The sequence below is a fragment of the Peromyscus californicus genome, unplaced genomic scaffold, assembly GCF_007827085.1.
Source record: "Peromyscus californicus insignis strain IS unplaced genomic scaffold, ASM782708v3 Scaffold_22__1_contigs__length_63687245, whole genome shotgun sequence".
NCBI classification, from domain to species: Eukaryota; Metazoa; Chordata; class Mammalia; order Rodentia; family Cricetidae; genus Peromyscus; species Peromyscus californicus.
Window position 1 is genome coordinate 7,324,414 of NW_026294525.1, and position 19,999 is coordinate 7,344,412.

General features: G+C 43.5%; 1 protein-coding gene across 5 annotated transcripts in view; it reads left to right on the top strand.

Annotated features, from left to right (window-relative positions):
• Positions 1–19,999, top strand: part of Prkn (parkin RBR E3 ubiquitin protein ligase) — a 1,215,691-nt gene that overhangs the window by 588,536 nt on the left and 607,156 nt on the right. For all 5 annotated transcript variants that reach the window (XR_008221125.1, XM_052750832.1, XM_052750833.1 and 2 more), the window contains exon 5: positions 9,584–9,667. Coding sequence is in view for 4 of the 5 variants with exons in the window: in XM_052750832.1 (XP_052606792.1) it covers positions 9,584–9,667 (84 nt within the window). In the remaining variant the exon portion in view is untranslated. The remainder of the gene's footprint in view (positions 1–9,583; positions 9,668–19,999) is intronic.

A 19,999-nucleotide genomic window follows, 5' to 3' on the forward strand; every position in this document is an offset into this window, starting at 1 on the left:
GATGTGGCATAGATGTAGACAAAGGTGACCCAGTGACCTCCCACATCCTGTCGTCCATGTTTTTGTGAAACATTGTCCTTTTGAGTGTGTATAGGGCCTATGGCTTCTCTCTAAGTGGTGAGGCAACATGGAGTCCCTCACTGTTGTCTGAGACTTTCCTTGACCACATGACGGGAGATAGCATTGGGGAGACAAGGCAGCCAGCCTCTCTGGCTTGATGAAGGAAGCTTTGCCTAGTTGAGGGTCCTAGCAAAGCCAGGGACTGTGGGGTGCTTCCAGCCAATAGGCAACACAGAGATGACACCCTTGGAGTTACAGCCACAGGTCAGTTAATTCTGCCAACACCACATTATGTCTATGCATGTTCTAGTGGATATTGGTGGTGGTGGTGGGGTGTTCCAGTTTAGGACCACTATGAATAAACTTGAGAATATTCACATTTAACTCATGGGTATGTTTTTATCTGTTATGAGCAAACACTTAAGAACTGGGCAGTTGAGTCCTATTTGACCTGTAATTAGTACATATAGTAGTGATAGCAGTTCACATTCTCACCATTTATGTGCACACGTGTATGTGCATATATGTATGTGAGTTCGTGAATGTGTGTGGGGGTACAGTTGCTTTATATCTTACCTATACGTGATATAGGCATTAAAATATACATTTGAATGAGCATATTTATTTCATTTATACCAACTTTGTGTTACTCCATGGAATCTATAAGAAAAATAACTTATTTTTTATAAATATAGGTACAAAAATTGGATGCTCTGTGTGTGTGTCTTTCTGTCTCTGTGTTCATATAGGTTTAAAATCTATTCAATAAATATCTGGTGAGTTTAGTACTCTTTTTGTTCCCAGAACTTTCTCCTTCACCCCCACCCCCCACTAACTCATTGTGTTTGCCAGGCTTTGCTGTAACTGCAACCTTATGCTCTGTCTGAAGCAGGGCATCTTTGCATTTGCTGGAGGAAGAGGGACCAGAAGAACAACACTGTGTGACAGATAGAGGCCTATGTTTTAGCAGAGTTCCATGCCACCCACTACAGCTCGTGCCCTGATCACCAGGAGTGGTGGAGCCATAGAGAAGGGGAGACACAGAAAATAATTAAAAATTACCCAGTGGAGTTCAGTCAGTCCCCTTGGAATTAACCTCTTGGAGCTCAGCTATTGCTAAAAACATAAATAAATAAATAAATAAATAAATAAATAAATAAATAAATAAATAAATAAATAAATTCATTCTCAGGAAGTTCTATTTTGAGAACTAAGAAATAATACAACAGTTGCCATTTTTGAAAAGTCCGCGAGTACCAGGCTGTGCGAAGCTGTCATCTGTTGCTGGCACCCCTGCCGCTCTGCTTGAAGGCGGCCTTCAGCTCATCACCTCTCGGATGTCAAGAGTTAAGCTTGGAATGGGTCAGTGGCCTCAGTCCAGGCATATGGGTAGAGATGAGCAGCAGATCTGTGGGCTTCAGTGGGCCTCCTTCTTAGCATTCTGTGGCAGATGGAGAACCAGGGATAAAGGAAGGACCTGGCCCTCTGAGTGCAGCTGCTGTAAAGACGGCCTCACAGTGCTGAGCACCACGTTTGAATATCAAATTTATTTTAGTCCCCTCGGTCTCATTGTACTTCAAATTAAGTTTAATTATATTTTAAATGCAGCACATTTGATTGTGACATGAGATAGCTGCTAAAGTACAGTTAAGTAAAATTACTGTGAGAATCATGCAGGGGGCCATGAGCAGCTAGGCTTCATAGTGCCATTTCAAAGAGTAGGGCTGATGATTTACTTTCAGCAGCAAGGCAGGTACCACACAAGAAGGAGCACACAATGCTGTTCCTTTAAGTCATTCAGGAACAGTCTTCTTTGGGAGTCGCTGGATTTTGTCAGGATGATATTTGAATATAAAATAGCCAGCTAAATGCTTCCGTTTTCCCCTTGGTTGGGCATTGAAAAACCTAGTCAGAATGACTTTTGGATTAGTTCTGTAACTTTTAACAATAACTCTGAAACTTCACACTTTGCAGGTTTTGTTCTGCTCTCTTCTCCTCGGGATCATTTTTCCGATGCATCCCGCAGGTGTGTTCAGTCAGGGCCGGTGAGACGGTGTGTCAGGTGCTTGCCACACAGGCATGAGGACCTGAGTTTTACCTCAAGAAGCCGTGGAAAACACAGGCACAGTGGCCCCCATGTCGTCCCAGCATTTGCGGGGAGGGATGGAGATGGTGGGGTCTCTCAGGATCACTGGTGAGTGTTGTGGAGGAGAATATTATTTTAACTAGGCAAAGATGTGTTACATTTGTTTATGGTTCGAACTATTACTTTAACTGTGTAAAGGTGTTTATGCTGCAAGTGTGTTTAATTATGTAGAAATGCGTTACATCCATTTCACCTTGCCTACCTAAGGCACCCGATTGATCTAATAAAGAGCTGAATGGCCAATAGCTAAGCAGAGAAAGGATAGGCAGAGCTGACAGGCGGAGAGAATAAATAAGAGGAGAAATCTGGCCTCGAGAGAGGAGAGAAGAAAAGAACAACAGAAGGAGAGAAGGGGGGACAGGCCTGGGGACAGAAGCCAGGCAGCCATCAGCCAGCCCGACATAGAGACAGCAAGAAAGGAAGAAAAGGTAAAAAGCCCGGAGGCAGAAGGGAGATAAAGAGAAACAGGTTAATTTAACTTAGAAAAACTGGCTAGAGACGTGCCTAAGCAAGGCCGAGCATTCAAAACTATCAGTCTGTGTGTCATGATTTGGGAGCTGGTTGGTGGCCCAAGAGAAAAGGCCTGGTACAGGTGAGCCTAGCCAAATGGGTAAGCTCCAGACCAGTGAGAGACCCTGTCTCACAAAACAAGGCACACAGCTCCTGAGCAGCATGGGAAGTTGACCTCTGCACTCTACACACATGTGTATGCCCGTGCACAAGCATCTGCCCACACATACTAACACATACTTAAAAGATGTGTTTAACGTTCCCATCATGCTTTTCTGTGGGATTTTGATGGCTCAGGCCAGTTCCTTGAATGTGTTCTCTAGTTACTATTTCCACAAGCTGGAGGAACCACTGCTTCCAATTACTGTCTCCCTCAACACCATCTCAGATTGCTCAGGAAAACAGCTCTAAGCTTTTAATTGTGGTGACTTCTCCCTTGGGATCTAGGTCACAGCCACTCATCCAAACTCATAAGATTATGTGATAGCAAAATATATGCCACCATGTAGAAGTGGAGGAACACTTGTTGTTGTAATCTTATGCACTATCATTTCCCGTGGAGGCACTGACAGGAAACGTGGGCTTTGTGCCATGCCCACCTGAGGCCATGGGCTAATGACCTTTAGCTGTAGACACTACCATCTGAACTTTACATGATTTTCATATGCCATGTGATATTATATTCTTTCTTATGCTTTTCAATAATTAAAAATGTGAAGACATTTCTCGGCACAGGAACTTTATATAAACAGTACTGATCTGAATTGACCATGAGGCTGCTGGTTTGCTCACCTTGCTGTGGTGGCCATGAGAGAGTCAGCTCTACGTCAGTCAGTCGCTGTGACAAACACCCAAGATGATCAGCTTATCAGGAGAAATGGGTTGTTGGGGCTCACTGGGCTGCAGGTTTTATTCCATAGGTCTGTCACCTCATGACCAGGCATAGGAAAAAGAAAGGAGGTGATGTCACATAGTCTCCTTGAAGGTTTTTCCCCTAACGACCAGAAGACCTCCTGCCTGATTCCCACCTCTTAGCATTTCCATCACCTCTCAACAGCCTCAACCTGTGGACTAAGCCTTCAATACATGGGCCTTAGGGGGATGCTTCAGATCCAAGCTATAGCAGTAATTCCTGTAGTTCTCTTATTGTGATGAGAGAGCGCCAGAGGGAAGGAGGGAAGGAAGGGAGGAGGGGGAGAGAGACAGAGAGAGAGTCAGAGAGAGAGAGAGAGAGGTGCGATTTCCAAAAACCAGTCAAGTGATTCTTTGTTAAGCGATGACATATACCTCACATTATGCACACTGGTTCCCACAAACCTTTAGGTCTCATATATCAACACTTCACTTGAAGTCTTTCATCTTCTAAAGACCTTTCTTTCCATTGTAGAAAATAATTATTTGGCACACAATTGCCATGTATCTGTTGAAGAAGTGTGCAAGGGTCAATTAAAAAAATGTTCTAAATTTAAATTGAAGAAACAGGTCATGGATTTGAGAGAGGGTGATGGTAAGTACATGGAAAGAGATAGGAGGAAGGAAAGAGAAGGGATTTTAACTTCAAAAAATAAAATAATGTTTTCTAAACACAGAACGAGGCAAAGTTAAAGTTAAATCTGCTGTGGGATGGCATGATGTACTGAGCCTCTTCTGAAGGAGAGCCTGCATCCTGGTGATGTAGGTATTGTGAACAAATTCACATCTACCTTGTGTTTATTCCTGTGTTCAACAGAATTCTGCATTGTTTTTATTACTTACATCATTATGCTATGGTTTGAAGTCATAACAAAAATAACAATGCATTTTCCATATAACCATGTGCAGCATCTATTTGTATAATACAGGCAATTCTTTACCTTCTCAGGCTGCTATGGGGATTGCTACATAAACACTTTGATTAATGTTTGAGCATTAAAAATTAAGATACCGGCCGGGCGGTGGTGGCGCACGCCTTTAATCCCAGCACTCGGGAGGCAGAGCCAGGCGGATCTCTGTGAGTTCGAGGCCAGTCTGGGCTACCAAGTGAGTTCCAGGAGAGGCGCAAAGCTACACAGAGAAACCCTGTCTCGAAAAACCAAAAAAAAAAAAAAAAAAAATTAAGATACCAAAAATTAATTCTGTGACGTGCACAGTGTCTTAGTATTTCTATTGCTCTTGAGACACCATGACCATGCAGCTCATAGAAAGGAAAACATTTAATTGGATGCCTTACAGTTTAGAGGTTCAGTCTATTATCATCCTAGTGAAACATGGCAGCGTGCAGACAGTCATGGGGCTAGAGAAGTAGCTGAGAGTTCTACATCTTGCACAGACAACAGGAAGTGGTCTGTCTCACTTGGCATGGCTTGAGCATATATGAGACCTCAAAGCCCGCTTCCACAGTGACACACTTCCTCTAACAAGACCACACCTACTCCAACAAGGCCACATATCCTAATAGTGCCACTCCCTCTGGGGGCCATTTTCTTTCAACCTACCACACAAGAATTTGCTCTTACACTAGACTTTTGGGGCAGGAACTGTTAATCTTAGCAGCATATGTAACCTTGATTTGGGTTATCCATGTCTCTTTGCAGTTGACATTAAGGTGCAATTTTCTTTTCCTGTCTCATAAGGAGTAAGATGATTCTATGCTGCTCCAGAGAACCACTGCCTCACACTTATCTCCCTGCTAGCCCTGGCAAAATGGATGACTTTTAAACCCACAGTTTTCAGAGTCTCCCCCAGCTCAGTGGAACTCACCACCTGCCATAGAAGCCAACACTCAGCAGACACCAGGCTGGAGAGCTCTTTCATCCTTGGGAGAGGTGACCTTTGTGCCTGGACCAAAAGAAGAGTTGATGCTGCTGCTGTCAGAATACTCAGTGATCTCAAAGAGTGAAGAAAGGCACAAGAACCCTGTAGACCCTGGATGGTTTCAAAATGACTAGACAGACAAGCTTTGGGGATACATTCAGAGTCAAACCAAGGAAAGACTAGTAGATATGGGTGCAAAGGATGACTCTGGTTTAAAAAGTGGCTTGTAAGTTACATCACATTGTTCAGATTTGATTGGCCTTTTCCAAGTTGCTGAAGGTGGAGATGAGTCTGATATAACCACTGCTCATAGCCAGTAGTAATGCACCAATGATCAAGATGCCCAGGTCCTTCTGAGTGTGTAAGAACAATGCACACTGGGTGTGATAGTGTTTGTCACAGTGAACTCGTCACTTCAAACGACACCAAGGGACTAATGAGTGTGATTCGAGTCCTATGTAACACAGCTCCCCTCTTGTAACCGAAGCGTTTGTAGTTCTAACGAGACACCATGCATATACAAAAAACTCAGACATGCAGATGGCCTTCCAGTAAGGATGACCACTTGGAAAAGAATGCCTTCGCTCCCCCTCCCTCTGGTTCCACTTTCACCTCCCCATGTTTGCTTCCACAATGTTCGACCTGAGTAATAAACATTTAGTTCTGTAACTGTAATTAAAATTCTGCATTTTTTCACTAGTGTGACTCTAAAACAGCCTCAAAGGAATGTTTACACTTGGTCTTAAGGATGAGCGGTGACCCCCTGAGTAGCTGAAAATCATTGTCTTGGTGACTAATGGTGTAACACTGTGTCCTGATGGCCACTCCCAGAAGGCCCAAAGGAATGGATAGGGTTGAGATTCATTGTAGCAAAACCAGTAGAGAGAGGTACAAGGGGAGAGGGGCAGAGCCCTCTGGGAGCTGATGGGAGCTGCCTAGGGCTTAGCAGAATTCCAGACTCACTGAGGGGAAGGAGATAGTGGGTGAATCGTGGGTGGGATGAACCACCCACATCAGAGAGGGAACCACGGAGCCACTTCTCAGAATTCCAAGTTCCCAAATGCCAACAAAGAGCCACTGAAGCCTGGCAGTGGTGGCGCACGCCTCTAATCCCAGCACTTGGGAGGCAGAGGCAGGTGGATCTCTGAGCTCAAGGCCAGCCTGGTCTACAGAGCGAGTTCCAAACAGCGAGGGCTACACAGTGAAACCCTCTCTGGAAAAGCCAGCACTGAAAGCAAGCCTTCCTAACCACAGTAGCCCCAGGCCTGCTTTCTGCACACCTGTCCAGCTCAGCAGTGGCTTGTGGACTAATGACATAAGGGTTCGAATCCCAGGCCCCTTTGAAGTTTAGGTTACTTAGCTGCTATAGAATGGCAATGTCTTACAGGTGGAGCTCAGCCTTCTACACGTTCTCTGTTTTTCTGTAGGATTGTGTGTGTGTGTGTGCTGTGTGCACATATGTCTGTGTGCTTATATATGGGATGAGCATGTGGTGTCTGTGCTATGGCGTGTGTGTGTGTGTGTGTGTGTGTGTGTGTGTGTGTGTGCGTGCGTGCGTGTGCGTGTGAATGTGGGTGCATATGTGTGTGTTCGTACACTGGTGAAGAAAGACCAGGCTTGTGCAGGCTCTAGGCAGGGGCTCTGGCTCCTTGTATACCTTCACATGTTCACTAGTTTCTGCTGTAAATTTTCTGCGTTGCTCAAGGCCGATTGCTGGCACTGAAATAGTCCTTAGGCTGGCCCGCGGTGACTGATCTACTTCCTGCGGTGTAAATGATGACTCTGCATCCATTGCTCCTTTGTCCAAATGTTCTCCCACCTGGCTCCAGGCCACTGGCTGTCAGACCACCTGTGCCAGAAACTCTACCCACCCTGTGTCCTTTGTCCACTGCCCTTCCTGTCGTACTTACAGAAACACTGCCCACCCCCAGCTTCTCTCCAAGTCACAGGTTGTGAAACCAGCACCCTTAGCCTCCTGCTGTCTGTGAGCTGTCCTTCCCTGAGCCCCCTTCCACCGCTTGGGTCCCCAGGGTACTTCTTACCATTCCTCCACCTGACTGATGTGATTATAGGTTCGAAGGACTCTCAGATCTTTGAAGGAATAGCTGAAACTTTAGGATTTTGTGTTGATTTTTGTTTTGAGGCAAGTAAGCTGGCCATTTTCTTGATATATTTTAGGATCTTCTGTTTATGAAATTCTGTGGCTACAGGTTCTCTCTGCCCACCTCTCCTCTCTTTTGAATTGTTTTTTTTTTCAGCTCTCAGTTCCCTTATGGCCCTACAGGGTATGAGTTACCCTTTGCTGTCTACTGAGCATTTCCAGAAAAGAATCAGCAATTTCTACTGTCTCAAATCTCATTGATTTCATGTGTTAATGCACAGCTAGATTCTAAGCTGATACCAAGTGATAGCACAGAGGCAATGTGTGTGCGTGAGAGTGTGTGTGTGTCCCCAGAACAGTGGGAGCAGGCGGTCTCCAGACTAGCATTCAACACTGCCCCCCTTTCCATGTGATCCCCATGAATATTTTTATTTAAATGTCAATATTTAAAATTGGAGTGAACTTAGGAAAAATCATTTCGTTAAAATACAGGCACTGTTGTCAGTGAAGAGGAGACCGCTACCTGGAGGGACATGGCTTGAGCTGTTCTCCCTCATCATTGTCCTTTCACAACTCTTTAGCATTTGCCCTCCTGCTCTAACACGGATTTGTGACGCAGAGCTAGGAGCAGGTGGAACTGTTTGCTGTAGCTGCAGGTAGCTGTGCAGGTCTCTGGTGATCTGGGTTCTTTCCAGTTGGTTAGTGCTGTCTTCAAAACATCTGCGAATAAAACGTGTCATGCTCTTTCTGGTCTGGGTGCTTGGGGCCTGTGTAGACTTTTGGGTTTTTTGCTGGATACTTTTGATAAAGTGAGGCTTGCATTAATAGTCACACACAGACACACACACACACACACACACACACACACACACACACACACACACACACATAAAACCTCTTAGGCTCAGGTAGAGAAGTCCAAAAAAGCACATGAGAAACAGAAAAGCACGCATGTGGGAAGGAGGAGTCGGACATGTGATCAGGTATCAGGACCTTGAGATCCAATCAGACAGCATAGTGGCCACCCCTGCATGGAGGGGCCCTAAAATTATATGGAGTCAGATTGATTGTAACCTTAAAATGTTCGAGCACCATTTTAAAAGCGAGCAAACATGGGTATTTCCTACTGATGACATGGTGGGGATGCACACCCTTTCCAAGCACAACACATGCCTGGCACCCAGAAGCTTCCATGTACACAGGACATGAGGCGTTGGATGTCATTAGGAGGTCATGTCTTCCTGTCACACACGGTGCTGTTCTGGGAATCAGACTTACTGAAATGCAAATAGTCACAGCAACAGGCAAAGACATATACATATTGTGGAGATGCTGCCCCCAAAGAGTCCATGGATCAGCACTACTATTTTCAGTGTTCTTTGCAAATTTAAAGGGCTCTGAGTGTTATTTGAAGTTTTGTTTCTTGGTTAATAGAATAGTGTGTCCAGTGTCAGGCCCCTCTATGTACTGGGATGCTGTGTGATGTTAGTAGACCGACCAGGTCTTCACCAGCAAAACCCACGTCCAGTGAGGGAATGGACACCCACGTCATCAGTCATCATGCCCCTTGTTGGGGAGTGACACATACCTGCTATAGAGTAAAGGAAGGTGGGTAGACCAGCTGCAGAATGTTAGCCCAGCTCTGGAATGGCCTTCTGTACAGCAACATGTAAATAGAGCCAGGGACTCAAAGGAGCGAGAAAGGAACCTTTTTGAGCCAAATACCAATTTATTCTTGTATATTTATGAGGATACTTTTGACCCAACAGAGCCCACAAGAACATCTGGAAAAGTCCCCACCATGTCCGTTGGCCACACTATATGGATCATTGTAATAATACACGTCATTTCACTGTCATCCCATGGTTTCAATAGGAAGGCTTCAAGATTGTCTGAGGAAGAGCATTTGCTTTTCTATTGTACACAAGGATATGATGGTTTCATTTGTTTTTGTTTTTTGTTTTTTCCCAAAGGGTCCATCTTGCTGGGAAGATGTCTTAATTCCAAACCGGATGAGTGGCGAGTGCCAATCTCCAGGCTGCCCTGGAACCAGAGCAGTAAGTGTCTGACTAAATTAATTACTCGTGAGTTAGAGTATAACTGCATCCTCAGGGTTTACTAAGAGATTGGGATAGAGGCAGAAGGCGTCAGCTGATTTCTTCTCAGCTGGTGGTCCTATCAGAAGTATGCCAATATCCAAATGTGTTAACCACATTCACCAAAACTCTCCCTGTGTTATTACTTCAGCGTTACTTCTAGGCAGCCACCTCTGGTGACATATAAAGGCAACAGGAAAGCTTGGAGTGGGAGAGATGGTCTTCCACTGGGATGAGCACACCAATTGGTTGTCCAGTGCCAAATGTTCAGCCTGGAAGCATACATGCAAGTAACATTATAAGGACAGAGCAGGTTATATTTAGGAATATATGTGTCTATACATATAGATATATGCACACCATAACAATTGGTGAAAAATGAGGCCATGAATTTGAAGCGGAGTTGGGAGGGTTGTATGGGAGAGTTTGAAGAGAGGAAAGGGAACGTTGTCATTATAATCTCAAAAAGAAAAAGAAACCATTTTCCCTGCACTCTCAAACCATAACAACCAGTAGATGTTTCTGTGCCCTGAAAGGGTTTAGGAGGTCTGGGGAGATGGCTCAGTTGGAAAAGTTCTTGCTATGAAGGCAAGGAGACCTGAGTTCAATCCCACACACTCACGTAAAAGGACAGGCACAGTGCATGGCATGTGTCTGTAATACAGCACTGTGGAGGCAAACACAGGCAGGTCGGTCTACCTGAGTGAGTAATCTCCAGCATTAGTGAGACCTTATTTCAAAATCTGGGGTAGAGAGTTATTTGAGGGTGACACCAGGTTAATCTCTGGCCTCTCCATGTATATACATTCACATGAGCCTATTCTCATACATGCTCACATACATGAACATGTACACTACACACACACACACACACACACACTCACACACACATGCACTCAGGTTGAGAGCTCACTTCCCAGTACTACCCTCCCTTCAGATGCCGTTTGCAAGTCCATGTTTCTCCTGAGGTTCAGACCACCCAATTCTAAATTGAGTTTCCTGCAGCCTCTTCCACTGGGTGGGATTGTTCAGGAAGCCCTTACTTCCCAGAGACTGCCAGCTGCAAACCTGATTACCATACAACAGGCACTTACTGCCTGGAAGATCCTGAGCAGTCTAGGATCTACCTGCTGGGAAGCAAGGACTCAGACCCAAGTGTGTAGTTCAAAAGTCACACTGAAATGTGCCCGTTTAAAAGTCCTGCAGTGAAATTTAGATGTAATTAAAGAAAAGTCAAAGAAGATCCAGTTCAAGCCTAGAAAAAGGAAAATGAGACACAATGCTGGTCTTTCCTCCAGCATCTGTAGTTCTGTTTCCGTTCCACAGCTGTCAGACATTCATCTTTTGCCTCATCTCTCTCACCTTGCTGTTTTCTGAAATGGTGGGAAGTCAGAAAACTTAACGTGGCTGATGGGCTCTAGGATGAACACTATTCTCTGTTCTGGGTACCGCTCCCCTCTTCAGGACACACACTTCAGATGGCGGAGGTGCTTCTCAGAGACCCTGGGCTCCAGAGTTGTCTTTGAAATGATGTTGTTCTCATGTTTATCATTTGTATATTGTACTTTCAATTCTCAAAAACCTCAGGCCAGTCCTACTGTGGCTGTATGCATTTCTGGAGCTGTAGACACTGTCATGGTGCCAACACAAACGTCGGTGTTAGTTCACAAACTGTCACAGCCAGTTGGCAGCTCCTATCTTCTCTAAGGAGCAAAGTCTGTCAACAGTAACAGGTACAGTGTTTGAGCTGAATCATTAGACAGGCCTGCTCTCACAGTCTGCTAGGTAATCACAGAGATCCTGAGAGCAGGGAGCAGCCGTAGACAGAACTTCTCCCTCACACTGGGGCCAGGGACCGCAAATGCCAAAGAGAGAAATCTTAAGAAAAATAATGTTCTACATGTCAATCACAAATGTCAAATCATGATGCAACCTTGTGAGCCTCCCTCTGGTGCAAAATTAAAGTGTATTGTTTTATAGAGCAGAATTCTTCAGTGTAATTATATGCATGTGTATGAATATGTATAATTATGCTATATATAATAATAGATGTGATTATATAATTGTGATATGTGTGTTCATATATATATGATCAACAGATGGAGTGATAAACAGGTAGATGAAAAGATATATATATATATATATATATATATATATAAACTATCTTATCTCTTGTATATGACATCTTGGATTCTCTCTATATATTTAAAATTCAAAAGAGCAGAGTTCCTAACCTATTCTTAATTATTATTTACATATTTAAATATAGTCTAACTAGATCATTTTCAGTAGCATCAAGATTTATCCTTAGTTATTGAGATAATAAATACAGGGACTGAGGGGATGGCTCGGCTGGTAAAACGCTTGTACTACAAACAGAAGGATCTGAGCTTGAGCCACAGAATGCACATTTTGAAAAAGTCAGGTGTGGCGCCACATACTTGTAATGGCCAGTGTGGGGGAGGCTGGGAAAGGTAGATTTCTGAGGCTCTCTGGCCAGCTAGCTGCCTACTTGGGTGAATCATAGGTTCAGTGAGAAGCCCTGTCATGAAGCAAAAGATATGGACAGTATCTGAAGACAGACACTGAAACCCACATGTCCTCTGAATCCACATGCACGCACACAAAGGAAACAGCACATAAAAATACAGTTCACCTTAACTCACTGTAGACAGGGCACTCTGAACTGGTTTAGACGCATGGTAATCACTGTTATTTTATGAAGGAGCATGGCATTCATTCTGAAACACACCTTAGCCTTTCCTAAATGATCAGCTCACAGGGAATATGTTTGAGATTGAAAGGGGACACAACCAATTAGAAGTTTCTGCACTAGTGAAATCAATTCAACTTTGGATAAGACAGAAGACTTCACATTTGCTATGCAAACTTTCTTTTATATTTTGCCTTCTTCAATAGCCTTAACACCTGAGATCATGTCCATACTGCATCTGTCTGTATGTTAGAGAACACGTTTTTATCTCATTTACACACATATAGGCTAAGGAGAACCCAGAGGGCCTAATATCAAGGCATGTCTACATTCCAAGCCTCCTGGAGGCATGAAGTCCTACTATCAAACATTTCCCTGCTGAAACCCATGACCTCAGTGGTATGTCAGTGTACATGATCCAATTCTCAGGCAGCTGGGAGGGTGTCTCCTCTCCCTTCACACCTGTCAGCTGGGCGTCAGGGCTCGGGGATGAGCATCTCTTCAGGTGAAATGAATTATCTCTTTAAAGCAACAGGAGCTGGAGAGATGGCTCAGAGGTTAAGAACACTTGCTGTTTTTCCAGAGGTCCTGAGTACAATTACCAGCACCCACATGGTGGCTCACTACCATCTGTAATGAGATCTGGCGCCCTCTTCTGGCCTGCGGGGATACATGAAAACAGAACATTGTATACATAATAAATAAATAAACAAATAAATAAATAAATAAATAAATAAATAAATAAATCATTAAAAAAAGCAACAAATGACCAAGGTCATTATTAAAATATATATGTATGTATTTAACAACAATTAATAGAAAAAGAGGCTATGAATTTGAAAGAGAACAAGGAGGGATGGATGGGAGGCTTTGAAGGAAAGGGGAAAACGATGGAATTATAATCTCAAAAGTAAAAGCAGTAATTTAAAAAAGATTCTTTGAGGGATGTTAATCTCACTACTCAGAAACAAAGAACATACATTAATTTTATATTTATACAAAGTAATAGTTACTTGAAAGTCTGTGTCAAATTACATAGTTCCATTCTGATCATGTGATATCAATAGGAGTTAAATTGTCTTAGGTCATACATTTTTTTTCCTATCAAAAAGTAGAGGAGCCCTAAAAGTACTTAAGAGATTTATGTCACATGATAAATGATACTTAAAACTATCCCCTGACTATAATCAATAATTATTAAACTTGGCATAAGAGAGTTTTTAATCTTAATTCAAATGCAGTTTATTTCTTGCACACACACACACACACACACACACACACACACACACACACACACACACACCATTGAGCTCAGTATATGTGCTGGAGTGCTGGTTTGAGGAGAAGTGAATGTCTCTTCCCTAGTCAGTGTCTCTGATTTCATCTTCTTGGGAAATGCCAACACACAGTGCATAGTAAGGAAGAGCTTCCTAATGCTGAGCAGTTTGATTTATAAGTCACTAACATATTTCCTTTCCAAAAGTGTGCAACTGATGTTTAACTTGATCACATTGCTATCCTCTAAAGAATCTGAGATTCTTCGGGCTTCATTAGAACCTCAAGCAATGAGACAGGGAATTTATCTTGTACCAACTATATAGTCTTATTTTTCTAGGATCTAAAAGTAATAAAAAGCTAGGTGTTTTTGTTTTTTTGAGGAAAGGTGCAGGTTTTCTAGTGATTCCCCAGATTGTCACAAATGGCGGTCTGAATTTGTGCAACACGTAAGCTGTGGGCTTTCTGTTCTTGTATTGCTCATAGTATCTGCACTGTGAAGGGACCCCATTGACCCAGATATATGCTCCCACATCAGTCTGAGTGTCTTCCCAGGGCTCCAGCACTGTCAGGGGCCTGCGGGTCACCTATATGTGGAGGGTGACCAGTGAACGCAGAGGCAAATGAGGAATGGACCCATTCACCCCCTTCTGTTCTGCCCTGTGGTTCCACAAAAGACAAATGCTTGCTCTGCCCTTACACTCTTCTCCTCAGTCATATTTTCTTAATTCTAAATAAAATTGAATTGTGAAAGCTTTGAAGTCAAACTCCGATTATGATTGAATGGTGTCTGAGCGTGACAAAATGTTCTCTGTTGTCTGGCATGCTCTTTGCTTGACAAACTAGAAACTCCTAAGGGCATTTTTCAAAAACCAATCAAGTATTCAGACCCAAGGACAGCTGCTATCTAAACCAAGTTTTGAGGGCTTGACAAGAAAAAGTTTCCTGTTCTTTTCTGAGTTGTTGAGTTATTTTTATTATGATGGAACTGGATAACATTTAGCAAATTTGAATAAACACCAAGTTTTTGTTGATATATGAAGATGTACTAATCTAGGAAGTATTGGTTTAGTGTAGTATTTTTGGAGAATTTCATACATTCATACAATTCATTTTGTTCATCGCCACTCCTCACTTCCCCCATTTCACTCAGAAGTACAGTTTTTAAAGGTGCACGAGAAATGTCAGTACCTTTAAAAATCTGTTTTTGTGAGTGTGTGAGGCCTCGACTTCACACAATACAGCTTTTCTTTCTCTGTGACATGACCCATATTTTCATCTGAGCTGTTTTGTAATGTAATGGTAAAATAAATCAACAGCTGTCTTTTCTATGGAGTCATAAAGATTCTTGGTGTGAGAAGAACTAATCTTTAGGAGACCTGGTATCAGGGTTGCACTCCTGTAGCCCAGCACCTCCGTGTGCAGTGTGACTCCAGCTCATACTGCTTTAGCATGGATGAGGACTTCTCTTATATCAGCAGTTGGGCAATGTAACAGTCCCATAATGCTTAGGTATTGGAAACAAACAAACAACTCTTCACCGCTCATTCCAGGAATTCCCTGGTCCATGTGAACCCCAAGTTGTTTCATGAGTCTCTGCCCTGTGTTTTATGCCCTACTTTGGATACAATACGAATAATGTGTCCATGTTACCACTGCAGTATTTGTCTTAAGTGGGGTTTCTATTGTGATCAAAACAACCATGACCAAACCTAACCTGGGGAGAAAAGGGTTTATTTCGTCTTACATTTCCAGGTAACAGTCCACCTGTGAGGGAAGTCAGACAAGAACGCAAGACAGGAACTGAGACAGAGGCCATGGAGAAGTGCTGCTTACAAGCTCCTTTCTCCTGGCTTGTTCTCAGTTTATTTTCTTATACACCTCAAGACCACCTGCCCAAGGGTGGTCCCACCCACAATGAGCTAGACCCGTCAATCATCAATTGAGAAAATGCCCCCACAGACTTGCCTAGAGCCCAATTTTATGGAGGCATTTTCTCAATTAAGATTCCTTCCTCTCAGATAACCCTACCTTGTGTCAAGTTGACATAAAAACCAGCCAGCATAGTGTTTAAATGTGAGTTTAAATGTGAGAACTTTTAAATCATTAATTCCAGATGCTTTGAAATTTTCCATTAATGATTCTAAAACTAGACATGCCAGTGGGGGAAAGAAAAATACAACTTGATTATATCTTAGACAACAAAGAATTATCCAAGGAATTCATCATGATTAACCAATGAAAGGTATGCCTCTGAATCAGTAGGTTTTAGATCGGGAAGATATGTTTATTTACCTCAAAAGTGGCAGAAGTTTGAAAAATATTTTCAAAATAATTGTAATTGGAATTCTGAGACTGGGAGGGAAGCCAGATCCCACGTCCCTGTAAACAGCACTGAATACCTCAGATGGGCTGGCAGATTACACAGAAATGAGAGTGTCAGGGACCAGAGATGGGAGGTCGCTCGGAGATGGCCTCAGTGCAGATACACAGGAGGCTAATGGAGTGGGAAGAATAGGAGGAAGATGTGAGAGTAATGGGGCAGGAGAAAGAGGCCTGCTTCAGGGCCGGGAAATAGCCCTTCTGATCCTCCAGGCTGGTGATGGATAGCTGGAGGAGGCCCCACTTCATCATGCCTTGATGGCGGTCATTAAGGAACCCTCATCTCTCTTACTAGGGTCAAACTAGCTCTCAAAAAGTTATCAGGGGACCTGAGTAAATTTATTTTTAAAAATATATACCGATTTTTTTTTTTTTTTTTACTTAAAGCCAGTTTCCCAAATGGAAGATTTAAAATGGGAAGTGTGATTATATGGATGACCAAATTCGAATAGATTTCATGTGTTTGTGACCCACACATGGGCAACACATTGACTTCTAATGGTTCATGAGATCGTCACGGCCTCTGAGTGCCCTGGAATAGGCAATGATCATGGTCTTTGATGCTTATAGTTTGGAGAAAGAAGCCCCAAAGAGATCTTTCAGGAGTGTTTTCTTTAGGCGAAGATAACATTTTTTGCTTAAAGATTGAAATAAGAGCCGGGAGGTGGTGGCGCACACCTTTAATCCCAGCACTCGGGAGGCAGAGCCAGGTGGATCTCTGTGAGTTCGAGGCCAGCCTGGGCTACCAAGTGAGTTCCAGGAAAGGCGCAAAGCTACACAGAGAAACCCTGTCTCGAAAAACCAAAAAAAAAAAAAAAAAAAAAAAGATTGAAACAAGAAAAATGTAATTTGTAAAATCTGAGTCTTTGCATCGAAAGAAATATAGCCTACCACTATAGCACATTTAATTGTTAGTTACTGTGCTCCCTCCAGCAGCCAAGACGCTGGCCTTGGAGAAGGTTCTGCATGGAAAGGACAGCACTCCAACTTGGCAGCGCAAGGAGAAGACTGAGTGAGCATAAATGTCTTTTCTGTGCCAGGCTGGGGATGGAAATGAGAATCTCACACACTGCTCTCCTAGCTGAGAGAAATCCCGTGTGCCCCAGACATCCAGGCCAAAGACGGTTAGTTGTGCTGTGACCTACGTGTTGCTGAGGCCGAGCATGGGGCTGAGCCCAAAGGACTTCTCCGTGTGAACAGAGCAGAGGTCAGCACAGTAGTGCAGCCTAAGTGCCAGGGAAGCACAAAGTAGTGAGAGAGTCGAAGGGAAAAATCCCTTAACAGGCAATCAAAGACGTGTCCTAGGGGAGGCCGAACTGGGGGATGAATAGGGAGTTTCCGCTTGGATTGGTGGGCAAGAAGAGCGCATTCATCAGATACAAGAACTAAGGCCGACAGGGATGGAAAGTTTGGAATCATTCAGTGCGAGGATTTCCATTGACCGCTGCTGTCTGGTGGAAAACCAACCGTGTGTGCCCTGCTGCGCTGCTGCACACTGCCGATGACCTGGGGTTTGTCAGGAGAGTGAAAGGCACAGGATGTTCCGAAAACAAGATGGGAGAGGACTCAGCCCACACTCTGTCATGTTGGCCCAGCAGGACTGGCCAGAGTTGAGGGGTCTGGTCAGTAGGGGGGAATCTGGCTACGGCTGCAGATGGGGACCGCAGCCCTGGGTGTGACGAGGAAATACCCAGAGTGTAATTCTATGATATTTTAATTGTACTGCAATGTGATTTTATTTGTATGTTAATAAATAAAGTTGCCTGGGGGGTCAGAGCTAATAGCAAGCCATAGCAGAAACTGGGCGGTGGTGGTGCACGCCTTTAATCCCAGCTCTTAGGAGGCAGAGCTAGGTGGATCTCTGTGTGTTCAAGGATACAGCCAGCATGGAGACACACGCCTTTAATCTCAATACCAACCATAGAAGACCTGGAGGTCTGTACAGACGGGCAGTGACGAGGAGGTCATGTGGTTGGGTTTACAACCAGTGAGAAGGCAGAATAGAAAGTCAATAAAAAGCACAAACACACAGGAAGTAGGTCTCTTGCAAAGAGGTAGGACAGCAGCGGCAGTGAAGGGTAAGGTTTTTAGCTCTTAGCTATTGCTCTGACCTCTTGGCTTTCATCTGTGTTTCTTATTTAAAAAGACAGTTACATCTACATAATTCCTCCTGGTGTGTCTCCTCTGACTCCTCCTGCTTAGTTGGGGGCTTTCACTGGAGGATTTTTATGTCATGGAATCTCACACCATTGAAGTATGGATGATTTCAAAGGCAGAGCAAGCAGGTGAGCTGGAATAGTGACAGCAAAAGGAACCAAGAGAAAAAAAGAAATTTTAAAGAGAATAAAAATGAATTATTTTTTTAGTTTTATCCCCCCCACACACACCTCAAATCTCTGGAGTACTGTGAATCAAGGTAAATGAGCACTGGGATTTGCCTTTCTTAAAGCTAGAAACATAACAAACAAATGAGATTTTGGTCTGGAGTTGATTAGCAGTGCGGCGCTCTTCTTGTATTGATGGGGACATTAAAAGCAGCCATATGGTGGTTTTTTGTCTTAACTGTTCACGTTTTCCCAGCATGTTCCTCAGCAGGAATCTGTTTACTGGCTGATTGAAAATCTATCTTTATCTTCAACTCTCCGTTATCTGCAGTGGCCAGAAGTGGCTGGCCCATGGAGAAGGGCTCCCCCCACCTTCCTCCTCTCCTGGCCTTTGTGTCTCTCGCTGGGAAGCCCATAGCCTTCTGCCCTTGTCATCCACATCTCAAGATATCAGAAGTGTGGAGACACCAGGATTGTCTCATTCAGACTGTGGAGATACCTGTGCAGTCTACTCATCCTTCAAGACGCTTGAGATGGCTGACTGCCACCAAGTACTGAGCAGGACCTTCCCCTCCTGTGTCCTGGTCCACCGACCCCTGTCCATGTCTAGGTCTCCACTTGGGGAACAAAGATTGTTTATCACTTTTGGAATTTTACTCAGCAGGTTGTGACATCAGACTCCTGTCAGTTCTTCTTGGTTCTTGAAAATGGAAGGTCTTTGGAGATTGTAAACCTGTCTTTATCTGAAGTTTTTTCCTGCCTTACTGAGAAGTATCTGTGTTCCCCTGGATCCCAACACTGCTACTTTTCATAAGGTTGTCTCCTTTGTCCATCTTGTACCTACAGCCTTATAAAAATGAACCATTTCTGCATGATTGTATTTCATTAAAACTTATACTGAATATCATAAAAATCCCAAAAGCCATTAAGTGGTTCTATATTGTATAATTAAGACTCATCATTTAGCACTTAGCACAATGTCCCTCTATGAAAACCTTTTCTGGGATCCAATTTAGTGTTTACAATGATTATCAATTAGTACAAGACAAGTATTTGAATTTGGACATTTTCTTGTTAAAACAATGGAAATGCTTTAAATGGTCTCACTCCTAAGAAGAGCTATAGTTCAGCCATGTGCTTTGAGGATGGAGCAGTTCATTTGAATAAAAGCAGAGAGGAAGGCCTTTTGAGGTTAATTATGTGTAAGTGATTATGCAAACGACCTCCTCCCTAAGAACAGAGCCATAAAAGCTCAGAGTCAAGTGACGGCTTCTGCTGAGGCTGTAGATCGGGCTGCTGAGCCACACTTTGGGCTCCAAATGAACCCTATGGCCCAAGAGAGCAAAGCAAAGAAAAATTAGCCACACCAGAAACTTAGCTTAAATTCTAAGAAGTCACAATGAGTACAGATCAGAGCATATGATTGGCCATTGTAAGTTACCAGGCACTGTTGGAAGCAGGACAACACACTGAGAGTTAATTTATCTAAATCTGCCACATTTTCTTTCCAACTTTGGCAACTCACAGGAGCCCCTCAAAGGACGCTGCAGACTGATACTGAAAACAATGAGGAAACACCTCAGAATGGTAGAGCTGAGG